A 22,684-nucleotide genomic window follows, 5' to 3' on the forward strand; every position below is an offset into this window, starting at 1 on the left:
GTTCTGTTCTACTTCGATTTCCTGTTGCTTGTGCTTGTTGGACTTGGTTTTGCTTGGAGAGTGATGGTTTCCGTTGTCGGTTTGTGACATTTGGATGCGCACACGGATCGATCGGAGAGGATGAGGGTGCACGTCACGTTCGATTAGTATCTGTTTAACTTTTTTCTGGGAGGGCTGGAACTTAGATTAGGTTGGATTCATGAGGTGTGGATCGAAGGTTTCGATTCTATCTCCATGTTTTGTTGTTTTCTGAAATTCGAGCTTCGTTGTTCATAGGAATTGGGGAGTTGTCTTAAAATGGATTGAAAAGGAAAGTGCAAGCGTTTTTTCTAGCTAGCATTCCAACTTTCTTCGCTTCCTGTTCTTATCAATTCATTATAGTGTTTTTGGAGTTGGGATAGAGAGTAGAACAGAATGAAGAATGGATGAAATATGACAATACATTCCGTACCTTGCTAAAAAACTGATCCTTGTTTACCAACCACACATTGTCATCTTGGTGGAATTGCCACATATGAAATTGAGCACAATTTTGCAAAAAAATACCCCACTTGTTTCTTGTGGGAAACATGCTCAATATCATTTGATTAAAAAACAAAAATTCTAGTTGTATTTCTTTGAAATTCTTTTATGCCTTTTCGATCTAGCTGAGATCAAATCTCATGAGCATCCATCAACAGTTGATGCAACTGAATTTATGTTAGGTGGGCATAGAGACTGAGTCAAAGGCAAAGGCCAAGACAAACAGAAAGCAATTAAGCAAGGCGATGCAATGCTTATTTTCTTTGATTTAGGTCTATTAATTTTGTGGAAAAGAAAGATGATTCTTTTTTTGTTTGTTTCCCTACTTTCTCTTGAAAAAAAAATAATGTTCATATTCTTTCTTTTTTACTTTCACTCCTTTAATTCTCTCAAAACAACACAACCTTGCGCTCTTTGTAAACTTGAGGAGGAAACTTCATTTAACTTGCTTTTGTTCAGAAAGTTTTGGAGGTTTGGCAATTTGCACTCTCAATCTTTTCAACTAGGCTTTAGATTGAAATCGAAGGTTTCGACAATTGTACTCTTAAAATTTCTTATATAAATTTGGTATGATAATTTTATTTCCCCCATGAAATTCAGCAAAAATTACAAGACACTCATCTTTGCTGATTTTCACTGATGGAAATGTATCCATTAACAAAATTTGCAAGGTTTTCGCAATCGATTGCTGTAGCCTTGATAAGGAATTTATCACCATCTTTTCACCTCAAGCTTATTGTTACTTTACTATGCATAGGAATTGCAGTTGCAAGTTGTGAATTTCTCTCTTTTGTCACTGATTTAGATAGTTTTTTTTCTTTCATTTTGATATAAAGATATTATTGTCTTCAATTGTTATTTCAATTATCTATATTTTGGGGATGCCCAAGTTGAGAAGTCTTGATTGATATGCCTAGAAATGTCTTCCAATGATGTTCCTGAATAAAAGTCTTTACTAACTACAAGCTCATTAGCAAGCATCTGAACACTAGAACATACTCCAAGGGTGTCATTTACCGGATCTGTGCGATTCAGATTCGAGTACGAGCATCTAACATAAGTGCAAATATCTGTCGAACACTCCATTGATACAATTCTTTTATGGATGATCAGTAAAAATATTGAGTATCCACAGAGTATAAACTGGACACAGATACATATCAAACTACTTCATACACTAGCAACTGCTAGTGCTAGCATTTCAATCTTACTGAACTTGCCACATTCCTTGTTTTTAGCTTCTGTTGACTCTGTGTCTAATTGTCTCTTAAATATGTTAGGAATTGTGAGCTTACTTTAGTTAATAAGTTGTACATGAAACTTGAAACTGCTATCTAATAATAAAGGACCCAATAAAGTAGGTCACCTTGTGCGTATAAACCCAATAGATCTTATATCTTTTATGTTGGACTAAAGATACATGCAAGAACGGAGTCAGAAATTTCATATTGAGGGTGTGAAAGATATGTAATTACGTTAAGAGGGGGTGGTCGTGTAGTCACTCCTCATTCGCTCCTCGTTTTTATACCTCTATATCTCTTGTATTAAAAAATCCGAGAGGGGCAGCTGCCGCCATCGCCCCCACCTTGGCTCTTTCCTTGGATATATGTTATCATATAAATAGAGTTATGATCTCAACACAAAAAGTGATCTCCTCTATAGCTCTGGAAGATTTAACCTGTGATTCTCCGTGCTATGGATTCAAGTAGGCTTCTGATTTAAGACAATATAACTTTCAAGTAAACAGCACTGGAACCCTCGGGACTAGTGTGATGGTAAGAAATGAGATGAACTCTCATGTGACGGAAGTTTGATTCCCATGTAAAATATTCAAATGCTCGTGGTGCTTGAATCACTCGTAATACTAGATTGTCCGTCAAGATTCATCTGCGCAACTCGGATTTACTCTGATGATTAATGGAGAACTTCCGTGGGACTGGATCTTGCTCACCTCTAGGATTAATCCTGTTCAAAAAGCTAGATATTTGAATTAATAAAAAAATAAACAGCACTAGTGTATGATTGTTGTGATTGAAATCCTTAAAAATTTTGATATTAGGGCTCATAAAGAGCAGCCTGATGTATGAAGCTCTCACTAATACGGAATTAGATCACATTTGATCTATTGTATGCAATTTTATTCTACATTGCAAGAGATAATTTTCACGATTTAAATCGTGACCTCTAGATTATAAAGCAGCAATTTTACCATTACTGTCAAGACTTCCCTTCAATTCGATATTAGAGTTCATAGCTAGGAGTAAATTTTGGTTCAGTGTTTGTTCGTTTTAGTATTTCTCCGATGTATCTACTATTTGCTTGGCATTAGCGGAATATTGTTCTTGATTGAGGAACCAGCAGAAACGCCTATACAATCTCCATCGCTGAATCAAAGAATGAAAATAGCAAAAAGAAATTCTTAATCATCGTCTTTATTGCAATTGTTATGCTAATTCTTTCACTATCTCTTCCACCAGCGACTGAAGCATCGCGTCTCCGACCTGCAGGCCCAGCTCCTCCTCCTCCTCCCGGAAGCATCTCCAGCGTCCGTCCCTCTCCATCTCCCTCAGCGTGGCCGCCTCCCCGTGGCTGCTGTCCTGCTCCGCCTCCCCGCGCGGCCGCCCGTCGATCCACCTCCTGGCGGAGCGGAGCATCTCCGTCGTCGTCGTTGCACCCTGCCGCGGTCGCTGCCTCAATGACAGACGCCGCCGCCACCGCCGCCGCCTGCTTTGCTGCCTTGGATGAAGAAGTCCAGCAGAAGCTTCTCCCCGCCGCGAGGCGGCGGGTTGGCCTTCAGCTGGCCGAGCAGCTCCCACGCCCGCTCCTCCTCCTCCTCCTCCTCCTCGTATTCTCCATCCGACGACCGGGAGCAGCACTCCGCCGCGGGGTCCAGCTCCGCGAGCATTTCGAACCGTCGGATCCGGTGCAGCAATTGCTCCGTCGTCCCTACACCACCCGGTAAGAACCGCGTCATCATGACAAACCATAAAAACACAATCTCATTTCGCCCCCTAAACTTCTCAAAATCCTCCAATTCACCTGCCAGTCACCACATCAAAATATGATATTTCTCTTTGTTTTCTTGTTGCTGTAGCAGGCCAACAAGATATAGAGGAAGAAATTGACGTTATTTAATAGCGTGGGCCCTATTCAATCGAAGAATCCAAAGAAATTGTTCTTGCGGTGTCGATACACTACAACCAGGTATGCCTTTCAAATCTAATCAATTATTTTCCCCCACTTAAATAATTCATTATTCCATTTTTTTTAAATAAATAAATATATATATATATATATATATATAGAGAGAATTGATATTCTGCGCGACTCACACTACGCGATCCCGTGCGCGACACAACCGACCCCTGCCGCTTCCAGCCGCCCTCGCTGCGCCGTCCGGTCACCGCCGGTCGTTGAATCGGGCCCGATCGATGCGCCACTCGTCGGCGCGTCGATCGACATCAGATTCCGATCGGATTGTGGTCGGAATCCGATGCAATTTGGTCGGAACGCGGCCGACAGTGGCACGGACGTGTCCGGTCGCGATTTGACCAAAAACACCGCGTGCCACTGTCGGCCACGTTCCGGCCAAATTGCATTAGATTTCAATCGAAATCCGTCGCCGGTCGACGTGTCGATCGGGCCCAGTCCGGTGGCCGGCGGTGATCGGACGGTGAGGCGAGGGCGTTGGAAGCGGCAGGGGTCGGACGAGCAGAACACTGTATATTCCTACATTTGGATGGTCAGATCTAGCTCGCGATCGTCTGATGGACGGTGGATCACGAGTCGCGTACGAGGCAGTCACGTAGAATATCAAAATTATATATATATATATATATATATATATATGTTAAAACCAAGCGAAACCTTACTTTCAATGTAGTCGAGGCTACTATAAAACTTCTCTTCATCTTCTTCTTCCTTCGCGCAATCCTTCCCGCTCGCATAATCGACTATCAAAACCGGACCCAGTCGAACCTTTCCATCAAATTCCTGTTTAACAATAAAAAAAAGATAAATAAATTAAATTAGATAGTGAAATTGAGTCGAACCGAGTCGAGCCGGATGGACCACAACTTCGGTCCAGTCCGTGGAAGTAAAAAAAAAAAAAGGCAAGACCAAAAGCCGAGCACGCATGCCCCGGTCCCCACACTTTCTGCGGACAGACCCAGAAAAAGATAAGAGAGTATACTATTCATCAGATCAGTATTAACTTTACATTACATCAATCCCTATCCTAAACTTTCCGCCAGGCCTCTGGATTAATTACTAATTACGCGCTTAGTTATGGTTAGAGGATGATTAGGGGGGCCCTTAAGAGTGGATTTGGAGAGGCCCGTCGACGGTTTTATGGTATTAAAGCGCTGGAAAGCAGCGCACCTAATTGTGGCTTCGGGGGCCCCTAAATAATGGAGGGAGCACTGTTTGTCAAATGCGGGGGTGTTGTGCAAAATTAGCGAATTTTAGGGGGCAATGTGAAGTTTTGTAAGTAGAGTGATGTGGATTTCGTTACTCACCGTCGCCGGCGAGGGGGTGGCGGTGGTGCTGGTGGTGGCTTCTTCTTCTTCTTCGTTTTCTGATGGCGAGTATTCTTTCTTTGCTTCGCCGGCGGCGGCGGTGGCTGGGTCGTAGGCGAGGGCAGGGGAGGCGGCGCCTCCCGACGAATTACTCGTGCGGCTGCTGGCGAGCGGCGACGAGAAGCGGAGGGACTGCCACCAGACGGGGTTCGCCCACGTGGCGTCTTCGACTGTGGCGGATTTCTGCTCCGCCGACGGCCTCTGCTTCTTCCTCTTCCAGGAGAGCACCGAGAAGGCGGCGCGCCTTTTGACGGCCTCGATGGCGGCGGAGAATTTGCCGAGCCCATTCCCGTTGGCCGTCGCCGTCGCCTTGTGTTGGACGGCGTCGCTTCTCCCGGCCGTCTCCTTGCGAAGTTCGGCGTCGAGAAGGCCACGGATGGTGGCAACGCCGCCGCCGAGCTCGAGGCCGTCGTCGTCGTCGTGGTCGAGCTCCAGATACTCCTTGAGCATGAGAGGCTTCGGCGCCACCATCGGCGTCGTCATCGATGAATTCAGGGGGCGGAGGAGGAGGAGGAGCTTCGTCGGCGATTCGATTGCTTCACGCCATGGGCGAAAGCTTGGTGGGCTTCGTCTTGTTCCAAGGCATTTATTAATGGCCGAGCTTCTCCCCAACACTTTGAGTTTATTTACTCCACTGAATCGAGATAACATTTATTTATTTTTTTAAAATCCTTTTATTATCAAAATTTATTGTATTACTTTAAATTATCCTCTAAATCTTCCACTTATTACTAACAATAAATTTATAGATTTTTTCTTTCCCCAAGCAAGTTAAAACATTCTTGGAAGAGGAATGAGCAGTCAATTTTTTGTTAATTGTTTGAAATAAAGTAGGTATGAGACAAGTGAAGTGAAATAATAGTAGCTCAGCCTCGTGTGGCATTGTTTGGAGAACCTTCATCGACATTGATGGGTTTGTCTTCATCGATTTAAGTTTTGTTTTTATTTATTTGTTTATTTATTTGAATTTTTACTGTTGCTTTTTTTTTTTCTATTTCAAATTTAATTACCAGTGTTTCTACTGTTATAATATTTGACATGCGTCCTTTTAATTTTTAGTTTTGTAAATGTTTTATTTTAGAATTTTGTATAGGTGAGTTTTGTCGATATTATCTTGTAAGTTTGGGATTATATTTGAGATGGTGTCCTTTCACCCGCTCGGTGATGATGTTCTTCACCCGCTTGGCCTCCTCTCCTTTCTTTGGAGTTGTGGTGGTGTCTGTTCTCTGGTGGGTCCACTCTTAGTATCTTGCGAGTCAAAGCACATCAGTTGGTTGCTGACGTGATCCTTCTGACGGTCAAGTTGATGTTGGGTCTAGATGTGAAGTTCATGCTTTTGAAGCATAGTTGAGTTAGTTATGACGGAGCAAAATTATGGAAATGGACAAGGGTTCGAATCTCGACTTCGCCGAGACAATGCTCTCCTCTATCGTGGCCAACTGCAGCTTCTTGATTTACTTCCTTACAGATGATCGTGAAATCGACCGTGTGGGTCCACTAGGATGGTGAATTTTACTTTTTTGCAGAAAAAGTGAAACTCACATGCATGCATGAGAGAGTGAAAGAACTCACAAAAGAAGAATAATAATAATAACCTTCACGTGAGAGAAGAAAATTATATTTTTACTTATCTTTGCGGAGTCTTATATAGCCATCAAGGTAGAAGATTCATGTAGACTGTCACGCGAGCCCTAAGCGAGCCACTTGAATGATCGTACGAGTGAAGCATCACCCATCAGCCAGTAGTACGAGCAGGACATTATGTTGGGGTGACAGTCATTGGGTCGTACTTTTGACACTGTCGAGCCGTTAACCAGGTGTCGCTCTTAAAGTATACGACCTCGCTAGAATCGGTCTTGTGTCAGGAGCATATTGGAGGTTGAGGTCAAAGAGAGTATGTTCGGTAGGGATTCTTTGTTGTCCAGTAACTGTTGTAGCCATGCGGGTAAAAGAGGTCGGAGTTTAGTGGGACCCATTGAGATAGAGGGTGTCGGCCAGTGTACAAGTCAAGATTGAGCGATGGCTCAACCTGGTTTACTCGGGCTACATGAAGGGATAGATCATCATACGGACAATATATAGATTTGATTAACTAAGTTAGACAAGTTGATTAGTGGATTCAATTATGAGTTAGATGAGCTGAATGAGATGGACAGATCGAATAGATTGTTTGTTATATATACCGTATCAAATTGAATTTAAAATTAAATAGATTTATATGATTTTACATGGACATAAAATTAAGGTGATTATGACTAATGCTAGATGGAATAGGACAAGAGTAATGTTTGTAAACATTGACAAGTATTTTTAGATCACGAAAACAAATTCTCTCATTCATAAATCCCAACATCACATGAGAGATTTTATATAAGATCATGAATTGATGGCTGACCAAATCATGCATCCTTTTTCTTTCATTTAATGAAGATTATATATATATATATATATATATATATATATATATATATATATATATATATATATATATATATACACTAACCCTAAAAGATCAAAGTACAAATTAACAAATTTCAATCATTATTTTTCATCTTAATTAAAATATATGTGATGCTATAGAAATTTATTGTCGTTGAAGAATGCTAAGATATATATATGATATATATATATATATATATATATGGAAGATATATATAAATATAAAGTTTTAAAAGATCATAAATTTTAATTCGGATTGAATCATAAAATCTTTAATATGTCAAATTGAAATTTATTTAGAGATTTACATTGGTGTAATGTAATGGCTCAATTTTAAATTTAAAAAATATCATTGGAAGTCTTTTAGGAGTTTCTAAATAATTTTTGTTATTATATTAGAATTGTTTTCATCTTTTACATTATTTTATTTAATTATTTTTGTTAGGAATATTTTTTTATTAATCTAGAGATGACTTCTCTTCTGAGTTTGATGATTTTTTATTTTTTTTATGAAATTCTATGATAAAAGTAAAATTTTAAAATAATTATTATTCTGTCACATAGCTAATCAAGGTCAAAATTTTCTGTGCAAATAGAAAAGAGCATCAAGAAAGCATCGATATTATCGAGACAAAGTCTCTTTAATACTTGTCACGTAATAAAATCAAAAGAATGCAAAAAGCATGAGAATGTGTGAAATTTCCTCTCTCTTTTTCAGTGGATATACTTAAAATTTTATAAGTGTAAATAGGTGGGAGGTCATGCCTAAATATAACTTATAAGCGTAGAAAAACATGTTCAATTATTAAGTATTCATACTATCAATTTACCCTCCTCAACAATGTGTACCATGGCTCTCTATTCACTATGAATGATCTCTTATCCTCCTTCCTATTAGGGTTAGGGTGTGTTTCTATTAGAGTTTGTTTGTTTATTCAAATTATCATATATAAATTTGATTATATAATTATCAAATAATTATATAATTAAAATTATAAAGAATAAAATATAATTTAATATTATTTAGTTTAATATATATTATAATCTAATTTAATATTTACCATATTATTTTTGGGTTAATTTGATATTTGACTTTTTTTTAGAATAAATTGAATTAATAATCATAAATTGATAATATATATAATAAATAAATATAATTACTTTATAATTTTAAAATATAAAATACAATTGCTAATGTGGCGAGGATGTTACATTATTGGAAATCACTAATTTCCAACCAAACACCCACAGAGTTGTTAGACAAACTGATTTGTGGGGTGCATCGAAATTGCATCGTCCAATGAAGCAGGGTACGAGGTAGTTCACCATCTTAGTGAAGTGAGAAATCTCTAACTTAGTCCAACTCAAAATGAGTTGTGTGTTATGCGGATTAATCTATCAAAAAAAATTAAAATATACATATAAAAAAATCTCTTGAATTTGATCCTTTCATAAATAAATATTTCTAAAAAATCTCTAATAAAAGTTTTATTTTTGGATTTCACACTTATATATATTAGTTAAAATAATTGTCACAAAAAATTCATAATTTTCACTATAAAATATATATTATTATTATAAATTCATAATCTATAATTCAATTTTAAAAGAAAAAAATCTTCTCAAATCCGCGGGCCAATCTACTTGTGTCTTGTTGTCTCTCTACCTAACTAATCAAGCGTTGACGCACCCTCCTTTTTCACCGGTGTTATTTATAATCCATCCACTTTCGGATCTCTTTCTCACTCATAAAGAAATTTATTATTTTTTTTACTTTTATTTTGACTTCAAACTCCATTTAAGATAAGACCCATGAGATCGAATAAAAAGTCATTAGGATCAAAATTATTGATTATTATTTTTGCACAAATTAATTATTTTTTAGGGTAAAAATCAAATTGACATCCATCATAAAATAGCCAAATGGGATCCTCATTTCCAATTAAGTCAAATAGGCATCTTTTCAATAATTTTATTTTGAAAATATCTTTTGATCCAATATTGTTTTACTAGCTACTGGTAAGTGCTACGATGTGTAAAAACAGTTGTTATAACGTATAGAAGTATACAGTAGTTGTAACGTGTTTAAAATGAATTTAGAATTTAAGATTTATATTGTGTAGAAGCTATCAGTAGCTGCTACAACGTGTAAAAATTATCTCAGTAGTTGTTATAATTAAGTATTTAGGATGAGTTTAAGATTTATGATTTAGAATCTCTAAGTAATATTATATCAAAAATGACTATTATATTAAAATAGTTAGTCATAGAAGCTATTATGTAATTGTTACAATTTTAAATTTTAAATTCACATAAAATACATTGTAGCAATTATTGTGTAGTTTCCACACATTATAGTAGTTATTTAGTAGTTTTTTAAATTTTAAATTTTGAATTCATCTTAAATACATTGTAGTAGTTATTAAGTAACTTTTACATATTATGGTAATTATTAATAGCGACTATAACAACGTTAGATCATGATATTTTCAAAATAAAATCATTAATGGTGTCTATTTGATTAATATTCTATTATTTCTCAGACGGTAATTGAAAAGGGAAAATGCTGAATCACCCTTTCAGTTCCCGTGCCTTCTTTTCGTCCGCTCGTGTGCGTCTCGAGCGTCAACAAGATCTGGCGCGTATCGACAAGATCTATGTCCGTGTCGGCAATCTAAAACAAAATCTGTATAAATCTGCGATTAGATTGCGAATCTAGCGAAGGTGTCGAAATTCCTGCACGTGGATCGTCATTTCGGGAACATATTTGGCCGAACCCCCCAACAATTAGTCAAATTTAAAGTATTAATTCATGTAGATTTTAATAGATCCAAGAAAATGCAAAAGAAAAAAAATTAAATAATTCCCACACTAAATTAATAAATCCAATAATACCCTAGAAATTAAATTATTTTCCCCACAACAAAAAATTCTAGTTGTTCTTTCACAAATGCATATTTTGTTAAATACAAAGCTACAAACTCTGGATCATAGCAAAAGCTCAAAATCTCATCCTCAAACAATACATCTTCAAATATCAACTACTACTTGAGTCGATAGCGTGTCGTCTGACCGTCTAGTGCCGCACGAATTGTCTCGTGTCGTCGCCTGACTGTCTTCCGTAAGGATTACTTGAGCTGATACCGTGCCGGCCGCCTTCGGTTCGGCGAGTCTTCTTCCGGAACTTGGAAGCACTGCTTTCCAAATCCAAGTTCACCTTCGGAGGCGAGGTAAAGCAGAATGAAGCAGCTACATCCTGTTAAGCAACTCAAAACATTGTGAGATTCAAGTAGAATGAAACATCCAGAGATATTTAAGCTGCGCTATCGAACCGAATTCGCCGATACCTTGAGATTAAGCTGGTGTACATTGAACACATTCTTCATAGAATGTGAATTGTAGGCCAAGATGTAGGATCTATATGCATCCTTAGCTGATTGGTTCAGAAAGTAGTTTTCTCCGACTATTTTCTCCTGAACCAATTCGAAAGTTCAATCTCCGATAACAAATATATTCGCACACACACATTAACATGTTCGCTTAAGACCGTTACCAGATGAGATTGCAGGTTCGGCACTTTCTTTTCGTTGAACTCGTACTCTTTGACAGGAACCTTTGCTTCCTATCAGAGTCCATATCGAATAGATTAGCACACTATTGTAGAAGAATAGGAAAGTGTTTGTGCAGGGAAATGTACCTTCAAATAGATTAGAAACTGCAACTCTTCGGGCAGTAGGAAAAGCAAAGCATTTCCCTTACTACCTTCCCCTCGAGCCGTCCGACCGACTCTATGAATGTACTCCTGAAAATGAATGTGAATCCAGAAACGATAAATGATATGTTTGACATGAGAAGACGAGTAGGATGTATCGTTACATTCGGTTAAACTCGCACCTTCGGTTCATCAGGAGGATCGTATTGCACAATCCAATCCTAGGGGCAAGCAACAGGATGTGGCATTAAAGATTAGACAATGCGCGGCGATGACTAAAAGGCAAAGTTTAACTTACCACGGCAGGAATATCGAGTCCGCGAGCGGCAACATCGGTGCAGAGCAGTATACCCTTTTCGGCTTTGCAGAACTCAAAGAATGTACTAGTTCGTTTCTGCTGCTTCTGTTTTCCATGGATATCGAAACAATCAACGCGAATGTATCTGAGAAGCTCCGAATGGTACTTGACCGAATTGCACGAGGAGAAGAAGACCATGATCTTCTTTGAAAGGTTCCTCTTAAGAAAAGCATACAAGACCAGAAACCTTTTATTGCTAGGCACCACGCAATATCCCTGCTGCAACCCTTCAACGGTCACCTGAGAAAGATGAATTCATGTCAACCTTGCTATCGACAAAACAATCAAGTAAAAACAATGATACAATAAATCTGGCGATTACCTTTGACCTTCCATCATCAACACCTACATATACAGGCTTTTCCTTAAATGACAAGTTCGCAAAATCCTCAACCTGCAAATTTCTTTTGTAAGTTAAAGAAAATGAAAACCAAAATGATTAGGAATAGTAGTAGGAAAGAAATGCAAACCTGCTTAGTTTGGGTAGCTGTAAATAGAGCAGTTTGCCTCGTCTGCATATTAATATATGTTTAGCTGATATTAACTGAGATTATACTCCCAAAAAATATGAAAAGAGAGTGAATGTAATAAACTTTGTACCACTTCTGTAATAACTATAAACCGAAGGGAACTAAATAGCATACCTTTGGCAGGCGCTTAAATATTTGCTTCATGTCTTCCTCAAAGTTAGCCTCCAATATTCGATCTGCTTCATCGATTATAAGAAACTACATTTGGTGCACCAACACCCAAAATTAGTATCTCAATGTCAAACAAAAGAACATATGAAAATAATTATTGATCTTGTCATGGTGAGGATTAAACATGCACTGCCAGAACTGGCATGCTAGCAAATAATCATCAGTGCAGATATGCAATAGAGGAAACTCGGAACTAGTCGGAGAACATCAGTAGAAACATAAATGACCAGGGAACAAAACACTGAGCACAAGAATTCCAATAATACAGATCCATGGGATCGAAAGTAGCTATCTTTACAAAAAATGAACCATTTACCTTTAAATTTTTGTAGATAAACCCTTTTGTGTTTTGAAGGTGATCCAAAAGTCTTCCAGGTGTAGCCACCAACAAATTTACTCCCTTAGCAAGGTGCTCAGCTTCTCCTCTTCTCCCAGCTCCACCTATAACCAAGCCAAGGCTTTGAGAATGGTTCTGCAAAAGATCCTTCGCGACAGCATGTGTCTGCCACACAAAGAATAAGTTAGCTGAGAGTTTTCTAAAGGCCAATCAACTCAACAAAATACACGAACAAAGCCTATTCCAATAATATTGTTTGTTGCCACAAAATTTTAAAAGACTTATGTTGCCTTTCTCAATAAAATAAAATTTAAGTAATCCCTATTAGTAACTTGGCAGTCTGAAACCAAAACATCCATAATATTTTTAGACAAAACCATATACATAATTGAACTTGAAAATCAAGACACGAAAAAAAATTACAGAATTAATAATAACAACGGTCTTACTTGAATTGCAAGCTCCCTAGTTGGACAGATAATGATCACCCCGGTTCCATTCCGAGGCATAAAATGAATGTTATGCAGCATTTCAACTGCAGGAATCAGGAAAGCAAGAGTTTTTCCTGAACCAGTTCTTGCTGCACCCATCACCTCCTTTCCAGCTAAGAGAGGTGGGATAGATCTGGATTGAATCTGCCATCACAATATGAGATATGGTAAACACAAAACAGTTCTAAAACTAAAAATTTAGAGAGAAAAAAATTATTAGCACAAAAAAACATAATAAGAAAGATAGGTAGCTACATAATAGTAGGAAAATAAATGTTAGATGACCTGTGTCATGTGTTCAAAACCCATCTCTTGGATGGCCTTCATCGTGTGCTCAGAAAGGGGGAGCCTAGAGAAAGGCTCAGTGGTCAAGATCCCATGGCTCTTTTTAACCTTCTTCTTAGCAGAAGTAATCCCCTCAACACCTTCTGTAACTTCATCTCCATTATTATCCCCATGTGTTTCCTGCTTTCCATCTGGGGACATATCCTTGTTCCCTTCTACATTTAGTTCTTGGCCACCATCTTCGTCATTTATGGTATCGGCCTCCCTTTGGTTAGAATCTGGTCTCTTCTTCCTCTTCTTGTCGGACTTCTTCATTTTAACAGCATCAACAAGCTCCTTGGCAGAAGGCATGGTAAGTGTTGTGCAATAAAGAGGAGTTGGTTGCAGTGCTTGCTTGTACTCACCCAAATGGTTGCTCAGTCAACAGCTGCCGATAAAAGTATTATGATCATTAACAATTTAAAAGGAATAAGGCAGAAAATGGAGACATGTTTAGTTAAAAGCACAAATATCACATCTACCAGTCATGGAGAGGAACCAAGTCAGCGATGATTTTCCTACTCACAAGCTTACACACAACAATCACAAACAAAAACACTGCTGAGTCTAAACAAAATAAAAGTTAATTTTCAATATAATTTTACAGAATTTTGAAATTCTGTCTGATTGAGTTTGGAAGTGTTTGAGCTTTATATTTCTGGTGTCAAGCACCAGCCATGTTGAAAATCATATAGAAAACCTAGTCATTTCTACTTCAATAGCTACATTAAGTCAAATATGATGCCAAGCAGCTAAGAATTGTTTGGAGGTTCATAAAGGCAACATATTTATGATGTTTAACTTTCTTAAGAATCAAGTAGGAGAGAACATTCACAACCCACTCCGGGAGGAATTCAACTGTTCTGAAAAAGAGACAAGGACAATAAAAGTGATGGATATGATTTTACGAAAAAGTATATGTAATGCATGAATTCTTCCCTTTGGAGATTGTCACTGCCCAATGAGTTAAAACGACCCTCGCTGCCTGAACTAAAAATCTATACAAGAAAGGCACAGAATGTGGTGATGCAAATAGAACTAAATAGCCAATAAAACGAGTAAGTCAGCCGAAAACCAATATTAAATCAAGGTAATTGTTCCAAGCAGATGCCAGCCTAACCAGTAAGAACACACACAATCTAGATAGCTACACGCGTTGCTTAAAGCAGAGTTTGTCAAAAGACAAAGAGAAGCATGGAAGCTTCTGAGGCTGTTAGGGAAAAAACTTGACTATGAAACAAGTACCGCAGTTTTGGGGCGGAGAGAGACGACTACAGGAGAAGTACCGCAGCTTGAGGAGTCTCGCCTAGGAGCGGCGGCGGAGACGCCTCGGCAGGGACCGGCGACGGAGCGGGAGGAAGATTAGGGTTCAGGGTATATTTTGAAATTTATAGTGCAATTGAAGGTCGGGCCGCAATAAAGCTTAACAGGCTTCGTAATGGGCCGGTTTTCGTTAAAAATTCGATTAAATCATATAAATGATTCTTGATCAAATTTAAAATTTTAATTTAATTATTTTAGAATTTTAATTCTTTTTTAATTTAATTAATTCGGTTTGATTTTGATTTTAAAATTTTTTATTCGATTAAATTTAATAAACTGAATTAATTAAAATACAAAATAATTTATAAATTTTTTAAAATAAATTTATAAATTCCTAACTAACTAATTGATAAATTTTTTTATAATATTTAAAATTTTTAGTTATTTCAATTAATTAATTTAAAATTTGAATTAATCGATATTTTAAACTCAATTTGTTTAACTTTTATTTAAAATTCAATCTTCAATTCGATTTGATTTCAATTAATTCGATTTGATTTTAATTCGGCAGACATTGGATGGCCCTTGAGGCATAGCTGAGTTGGATGGGTTCATAAATTTGCTAATAAATTTCATTTTACTACTACAATTAACGGTATTTTACTAAATACCCTCTGAATCTGTGTTTCTTATTATATATTATTATTTTATTCAATGATACGGTAAAACACATAATTAAAATTTTATTTTATTACATATAAATGGTTAATTAAAATGAATAAAATTAAATAATTTATTAAACTAAATAAATAAAGTCAACCTTAATACATGTTGAATAATATTAGATAATAAAATTTATGAATACTTATCAAAACTATTATATATAAAGAACTTTGGAAAAATAAATAAATTTATAATAATAAATTTATCAAACAATTAAATAAATTTTAAAATATAAAAATTTCAAACAATTAAATATATTTAAATTAAAATTTTAATAACATTTAAACTAATGGAATTCAAGACAAATTTAAATCAAACTTAAATTTATAAAAAAATAAATTAAACTTAAATAAGCTCCATTTATTTTATATTCAGTTTATCTTGACTTGATTATTTTATCACATAAACATGATTGATAAAAAAAAATTTAGTTCGATTTGATTTTTTATATTAACCAATACAGTAAAGTAGTCTCTAAAGGATGCGATGGTAAAAAATATGCAGAAGAAATGCTTTCTAACAAATAAAAGTTTAAACGCTACTCGTGGTATATTATATTTAGGGTTTAAATCTTAGTTTGAAAATTTTATGATATTGGACTGTCTATTAAAATTTATATATACTTCTCGATTTACTTCAACGATAAATAGAAAATTTTTATAGACATTAACCAATCATATAAATAATTAATTGAATTGTAAGAATTAAATATTTAAATTATAAAAAAATAATAATAAAGTAAAGGTTTTTTTTTTCAAAGGTAGTAGTTAGAATTGGACTAACCAAAGACTTGTGATAATTAATTTAATAGATGAATGATTTCTGTGGGTCAGCAGTCATTTTCTATACTATCAATGGAAACTTTATAACTATCAACATGTCCATATGAATTTAACATCTAGTTATTTTTGCTCCTACTTTATTGGTGATGTTGAGTTAGTAGTCAAATAATAACCTAACAAATGTTAAATTTTATTTAATTGGAACAATTCTAGGAGATTTTTTTATGATTTTAAAATCTTAAAAAGTATTTAAAAAATTTTCTAATTTTAGTCCACACTGTTCACTATTTCAATGAAATTTAAATAATTTTAATTATTAAACCAATTTTGATAAATATTTATATGCATATTTTTCTTAAAAAAGTGGAATCCGCCACCTTAGCGGCCTTACACGATTGACCCCACGACCATTTGTGAGGAGGTAAATCGAAAAACTACAGTTGGTCATGATGCAGAAGGGTATTGCCTGACTTCGCTAGGATTCGAACCTTTATCCTTTTCTGCAAGTCTGCTGCGTCATAACCAACTCAGCTATGCCTCGGGGGCTAAACTGTAGTGAGTAAACTTTTTATAGTGATCGGACCTCACCGCTGAAATGGCCCCATATCAGAAAACTCCCTTAAGAGATTTTTTGGAGGCACGATACTACTAGGTTGATAAGAGCATACTGCCTCAACAGCACCTCAGTCAACAAATACATATTGCTAAGACTTGAATCGCACAGCACCTCAATCAACAAATACATGTTGCTTGCTAAGAGGATTCAAACTCGAAATCTCAAACAACACATGTCTCAATGCTTACCATTTGGGATAAGACACTTCAAATATATACATACTTTTAATCAATATTAAAGTAATTTTAATGGACAAAAATCACTTCTTTTTATTGAAATCTTTAAAGGATCATTAAAAAGAGTATCTTTTTTCATTTATTAACAAAAATACTTTATTAAATATTTTTTAGTTTTAAAAATATTTTTTATTTTTATATTATTATAATAATTATACTAATAATAATATGTCATAACAATTATAATTCATACTATAATAATATAGATATTTATTTAATAAGATCCTAACTGTATAATTATATAATATAAATAATATTTAAAATAAAAATAAAAATATAATTTTAAAAGATAAAATATACATAAATAAGATGTAACATCCTTTAATAATAAATGGAAAAAGACGTTCTTTTCATTATTTCAAGAAACGTCTTTTCAAATTTAATCGCCTAAGAATTTTAATCGACATTGACATAATTTTAATAAAACTTTTAAAGATTAATTTAATAAAAGTATTTTAGAAGAAAAAAAAATTTAAGGAATGTTCTTTTCATATATCATTTTTTTTCTAATAAACAATCCTCAAGTCATAATTAAGTCCTTCGTTCCCTCTTCCAAATCCCTAATTCTCGATTCCTCTTCTTCCTAAATCTCCCGATTTCTCCTTCTCAATCGGCAACCATGGCGTCGGCTCCCTCGCTTCGCCCCTCTTTTTCTTCCGCCGCCGCCGCCGCCGCCTTCGTCTCTGTTGATCGAGTCCGCCTCTATCCGAACTCCGGCGCCGTCAAGGTTTCGCCTTTCCGTCGACTTACGTCGTATTCGATCGCGTGCGCAGCCGGCGCCGCAATCAACGGAGGCGTCGTCCCCAAGGTCAACGATTGCGCTCGGATCAACGGATCTGAGTCCGCCGGCCTGCGGGTCGCCTTCCAGGGCGCCCCCGGCGCCTACTCCGAGTTCGCCGCCAAGACCGCCCTCCCGGGCTGCGAGACTCTCCCCTGCCGCGCTTTCGCGGACGCGATCTCCGCCGTCGAGCGCGGCCTCGCCGACCGCGCGATCCTCCCCGTGGAGAGCACCATGGACGGCGCCGGCCTGCGCAACTACGAGTTCCTCCTCCGCCACGACCTCCGCGTTGTCCAGGAGATTAGCCTCTTCGTCAACTACTGCCTCCTCGCCATGCCCGGCGTCAGCCCCGCCGAGCTCCGCCGCGTGATCAGCCACCCGCTCGCGCTCGCTCACTGCAGCCGCGCCCTCGCCCAGCTCGGCCTCCACCTCCGCGAGCCCGTCGAGGACACTGCCGGCGCCGTCGAGATGCTCCGCTCCAACCGCCTCCTCGACACCGCCGCCATCGCCTCCCCGCGCGCCGCGCTCCTCTACGGCCTCGACGTCCTCGCCGACGGCCTCCAGGACGACTCCTGGAACGTGACGCGCTTCCTCCTCCTGGCCGCGCCCACGTCCCTCGCAGCCGCCCTGCGCCCCAAGGCGGCGCCTTTGAAGACCTCGACGGTGGTGGCGCACCGGGGCGGCTCCATGGCGGTGCTCCTGAAGGTGCTCTCGGCCTTCTCGCGGCGGAGCATCAACCTGACGAAGCTGGAGGTGCTCAACTCGGCGTCGAAGGCGGACAAGTCGCCGGTGTTCATCCTGGACGTGAGGAGGAAGGGGATGCTGAGGGCGTTCCCCCATGTCCTGTACGTTGACTTCGAGGGCTCGCCGGAAAACCCCAAGGCGAAGGAGGCCATCGACGAGATCTCGCAAACCGCGGAGTTCGTGAGGATCTTGGGCTGCTACACGGCCGACGCCAACATCTACGATCTCCATTAACAACCAGAACAAAGCTTCACAATAAGCAGGCACGTGACCTGATTAGCAACTTAATTTACTGCTACAATTATGGTTTCCACGATGGATATAGTTGTAATTTTACGGATTATCCTTTCCGATTATAATTTTCTAATTTATCATCCTGTATAATCCTATATATATATATAATATATATATATATATTATGGTTATTTATAGAAAAAATTATAAAAAATAATATAAAATATGGTTATCTAAGTGGATCGAATTATGATCTTATGGAGCCGTGATTCAATTCTTGATTGAAATATATATTTTTTTATTTAATAAAAAAATTTATAAAAATAATATAAAATATAATTATATGAATAGATCGGATTATTACATGATGATTGTAACCTACAATTTTAATACTTAGATAAAACATAATGAAAAAAAATATAAAATATAATTATCTAAATTAGGAGTGTAAACGAGTTAAGTTGCTCGCGAGCTATTCGAGTCTCGATTCAAAAAAAAAATTCATTTAAGTTCATTCGATTACGTTAATGAGCCGAGCTCGAACCTAATTTTGAGTTCGAAAATATTATCAAGCCGAACTTGAGCTTAACAGTATTTGAGTTCGTGAGCTTGTGAATATGTTCGTTTAAAGGCTCACGAATGTGTTTATTAAGAGGCTCGCGAACGTGTATATATCTATATATCTACATATATATATATTACATGAATTATAAATATTATATATTAATGAATCAAATTCAAACTAAACTCGTTTAACTTTTAAACGAGCTATTTTAAAATCAAGCTCGAATTAAACTTATTTAACTTTAAAACGAATCATTTTGAAATCGAGCTCGAGCCGTTCGTAAACTATTTAATTTCATTACGAACCGAACTCGAGCTTAAGAATTAAAACTTGAATTATATTCGAACCGAACTCGAGCTCAGAAAAAACAAATCGAGCTTGAGCTCGAGCCTCTTACTGTTTGACTCGGTTCGATTCGATTACACTCCTAATCTAAATGAATGGAAGTACTACTACATATAAACACTTTCCAAATCAATCAACTTCATAATTAATAACTGAATTGCAACCACAAATAAAAATCCACTTTACTCATGACCAGACAAACTCGTCGAACGCAATTTTTTTTTTAATTTTACAATTATGAGGTGCAATTTGAAAAAAAAACCTTCAAGGGTTATGTTATGAAATTTAGCCTTTACTATATAGAAGGCTTCATTGTACTTTCAAAGCTTACCTTTCTCAATATCTAGATTTTCAAACATAAAAAAATATAGAGGATCGATATGGATTGGAAATTTTGAAGGGGATTTTAAAATTTAGTAAATTATAATAAAAATTAATAAATATATTCCATCATTCATTTATAATATTTCAGTAAATGAGTAGTCACTCTTATCCTACTCTTTATCTATCATGAGTTCATTAATAAACTAAAAATACACCACCAAGAACACAACTCTAATGTTGTAATCACCCAAACTAAGGAGCTAGAAAGACTATTACATCACATCATTATGTTAATACATCCACAAGAACTGATCTAATCCAATTAGACAAGTAGCATAAGTATATTTACCTAGGTTTCTAAGTTATTAGCTTAATCACCACCGACTTGGCGCTTCCCGGAATCCTCTACGATCAGTTCATCGACTCCCCAATCTTCGTAGCTGCAACGACGTGCCAATACGAGTTCAATGAGCATTCATGTTGAATTCGATTAGGGTTTCGAGTTTGAAGGTAACACAAAAGAAGTAAGAGTACCTCCCGTCTGGTAAATATCGTCGAATGGTGAACGGTATCTTGCGCTCACGAAGTTCCTTCATTGCAATCTGAAATCACAGAAAAAACAGAAGCACAAAGTATCAAGAAAGTGGAAACAAAGATTTCTGGTTAAAGCTCAAGGAGTCTAATCCAATTCTAAATGGAACTCTGATGAGATACCTCTTAGTGTTAGGTATGTTTTTAAGAATTCAAATTTGGTGATATAAGACTAATGGATGAAGTTTCATTCTCTAATTTTCATTTCATAATCGCATTTTCGCCGACATCGTTAGAGGTAGAGGGTTTACTTTGATACCATACTATGTTAAAGTTTAAGGAGTAGAGAGGGCTTACTTTTGTTTAAGTTTCGAATGCTAATCGAAAAAAGCCAAAAAGAATAACCACAATTATGATATAATACGAGGATGGAAACCAAAAAAAAAAAATACTTTGTGAGTTCATCAAACTTGAAATAATATTTCGTGAAGAAACATACCTCCAAAGGATCAGTCTCACCCTCTAACTCAACCATCACTGGAGCATTCATGCTGTTTAGTGAGTTAAATAAGTCAAAAAGAACTTGGAGGCTATATGTATGAAAGATTACTAAATGTTCAATACTGAAGTTCCGAACCTAATTTGCAAAGCCCGTGTACCAAGGATTCTAGCACGCTCATATTTTGTCATGAACTTCGATGTTTTTCTAGGCCGTTCAACTGTTTCTTGCAGTTTTTCTTCAGCATCACCAACAACATCATCTGGGGCATCTTCGTTGTTATTTTCCTGATCCTCCTCCATCCCCTCCTTTATGAATGAAATGTTTATTCAATTTATCTTATAGGCAAAAACTATAAGCACATATATTGTAAACGAATACCCAATGCATACCTCAATTTCTGGTTCCGGTGGCTCATCTTCATAACTGCAAATACATATTAACTCATCACATGAAGATGATAAACATATAAATACAAATAGTGGGTTCGAAAATGGCAAAGCAAAAGCTTCCTTAAATACATCAGAGAGTAAACTATATACAGTGAAAACAGTTTTAGGACAGTGCTTAAAGCAGATATGAAATTTATATGAATTGCACAAGGAATTTCCAACCAGGCATGAACTGTTCAGCAGAAGTGATCTCACCGATGAATCTTCTTGAGTAATTAAATTTAACCAAACAAGTGGAAAATATGCAATGGATTAAATTTCACAATGTGGATTATGTGCCAAAATTTCATGTTCCATACCTTAAAATACAAAACCTAACACTAATGGAGCTTGAAACAATGCTTCAAGGGCAACTCCTCAAAAGAGAATAAGAAACTAAAGAAATCAAAAGTTATTAGACTAAAATCCACTAATGCTTGAAGCATGTTAGGCATAAAATTGAAAAGAGAAAATTGATCCTTGCTTAAAAGCTCGAGGTTTTTGGAAAAGTGGTTGCCTAATTGATTTTACCATGGTATCTAGAAGTCTGTTAAAAATAAACAATCAAACAATCATAGATAGCTCGAATTATCCGAAAACTATCAAATTATCAACATGCTCGCCATACAAACATAAAAGGATTCTAAAAATGCATGCTTGAAAGGCCAATCTCTCTCTCTTCTCTCTTTCTTTCAGTTCTTACTCATCTTCTCTCTTCAGCTCACAAAAAATAAAGCATTGTGATTGTATTTCCGACAGGAAAAAAAAGCTCGCTTTAAGGACAATGAGTATATACTATGTCGCTTAATCCCATCGCAAAAACTCAAACGGAGCAGTCCGTCACACAGATTAATCAGTGGGAACTTAGCTGAAGTTCGACACATAATATATTAAAACTCACGGCAAGCTAAACAAGTCCGAAAAGCAAGAGTAACGAAGGAGTGAGAGCGGCAAACCCCATGTCGACATCATCGTAATCATCTTCCGCCATTGTCGATTCGAGTAGACACGCTCTTCTTCCTCTCTCTCTCTCTCTCTCTCTCTCTCTTCTCTCTCTCTCTCTCCTTCGGTGAGTACGAGCCCTAGAAATTTGCAGCAATATCTGCGCCGTGGAGGATTTTATAGAGCTAAACGGGCCGTCTCCTCGGCCCA

The 22,684-nt window shown here is 37.0% G+C and overlaps 3 protein-coding genes and 1 pseudogene across 4 annotated transcripts; 1 reads left to right on the top strand and 3 right to left on the bottom strand.

Moving 5' to 3' along the window:
* Positions 1 to 2,925: 2,925 nt before the first annotated feature.
* On the bottom strand, positions 2,926 to 5,701 carry LOC141824954 (uncharacterized; annotated as a pseudogene).
* Positions 5,702 to 10,418: 4,717 nt separating this feature from the next.
* LOC141824090 (DEAD-box ATP-dependent RNA helicase 27-like) lies at positions 10,419 to 14,806 on the bottom strand. Of its 2 annotated transcripts, none has more exons than XM_074711325.1 (13): positions 14,707 to 14,806; positions 13,423 to 13,849; positions 13,096 to 13,281; positions 12,626 to 12,811; positions 12,253 to 12,336; positions 12,079 to 12,120; positions 11,931 to 12,002; positions 11,549 to 11,848; positions 11,433 to 11,471; positions 11,236 to 11,340; positions 11,092 to 11,160; positions 10,886 to 11,011; positions 10,419 to 10,794 (listed from the first exon to the last, which is right to left on the bottom strand). In XM_074711325.1, the coding sequence occupies exons 2-13, from the start codon at positions 13,771 to 13,773 to the stop codon at positions 10,615 to 10,617; spliced, it is 1,740 nt and encodes a 579-aa protein (XP_074567426.1). In that variant the 5' UTR covers positions 13,774 to 13,849; positions 14,707 to 14,806; the 3' UTR covers positions 10,419 to 10,614. The 2 variants fall into 2 exon arrangements, with proteins under 2 accessions (XP_074567426.1, XP_074567427.1); XM_074711326.1 differs by having other exon boundaries at positions 14,748 to 14,797.
* A 2,811-nt stretch (positions 14,807 to 17,617) lies between these two features.
* Positions 17,618 to 18,981, top strand: LOC141824657 (arogenate dehydratase/prephenate dehydratase 6, chloroplastic-like). The gene has a single exon (XM_074711982.1). The coding sequence runs from the start codon at positions 17,701 to 17,703 to the stop codon at positions 18,835 to 18,837; it is 1,137 nt and encodes a 378-aa protein (XP_074568083.1). The 5' UTR covers positions 17,618 to 17,700; the 3' UTR covers positions 18,838 to 18,981.
* Positions 18,982 to 20,258: 1,277 nt separating this feature from the next.
* LOC141825254 (DNA-directed RNA polymerases II, IV and V subunit 6A-like) lies at positions 20,259 to 22,608 on the bottom strand. Its single transcript, XM_074712639.1, has 6 exons — positions 22,489 to 22,608; positions 21,494 to 21,527; positions 21,240 to 21,409; positions 21,102 to 21,153; positions 20,606 to 20,673; positions 20,259 to 20,511 (listed from the first exon to the last, which is right to left on the bottom strand). Exons 1-6 carry the CDS (start codon positions 22,521 to 22,523, stop codon positions 20,442 to 20,444), a joined length of 429 nt encoding a protein of 142 aa, XP_074568740.1. The 5' UTR covers positions 22,524 to 22,608; the 3' UTR covers positions 20,259 to 20,441.
* Between the last annotated feature and the right edge of the window lie 76 nt (positions 22,609 to 22,684).

The sequence above is a fragment of the Curcuma longa genome, chromosome 3 (genome assembly GCF_044706935.1).
Source record: "Curcuma longa cultivar G26 ecotype Majalengka, Jawa Barat chromosome 3, ITB_CL_G26_1.1, whole genome shotgun sequence".
NCBI classification, from domain to species: domain Eukaryota; kingdom Viridiplantae; phylum Streptophyta; class Magnoliopsida; order Zingiberales; family Zingiberaceae; genus Curcuma; species Curcuma longa.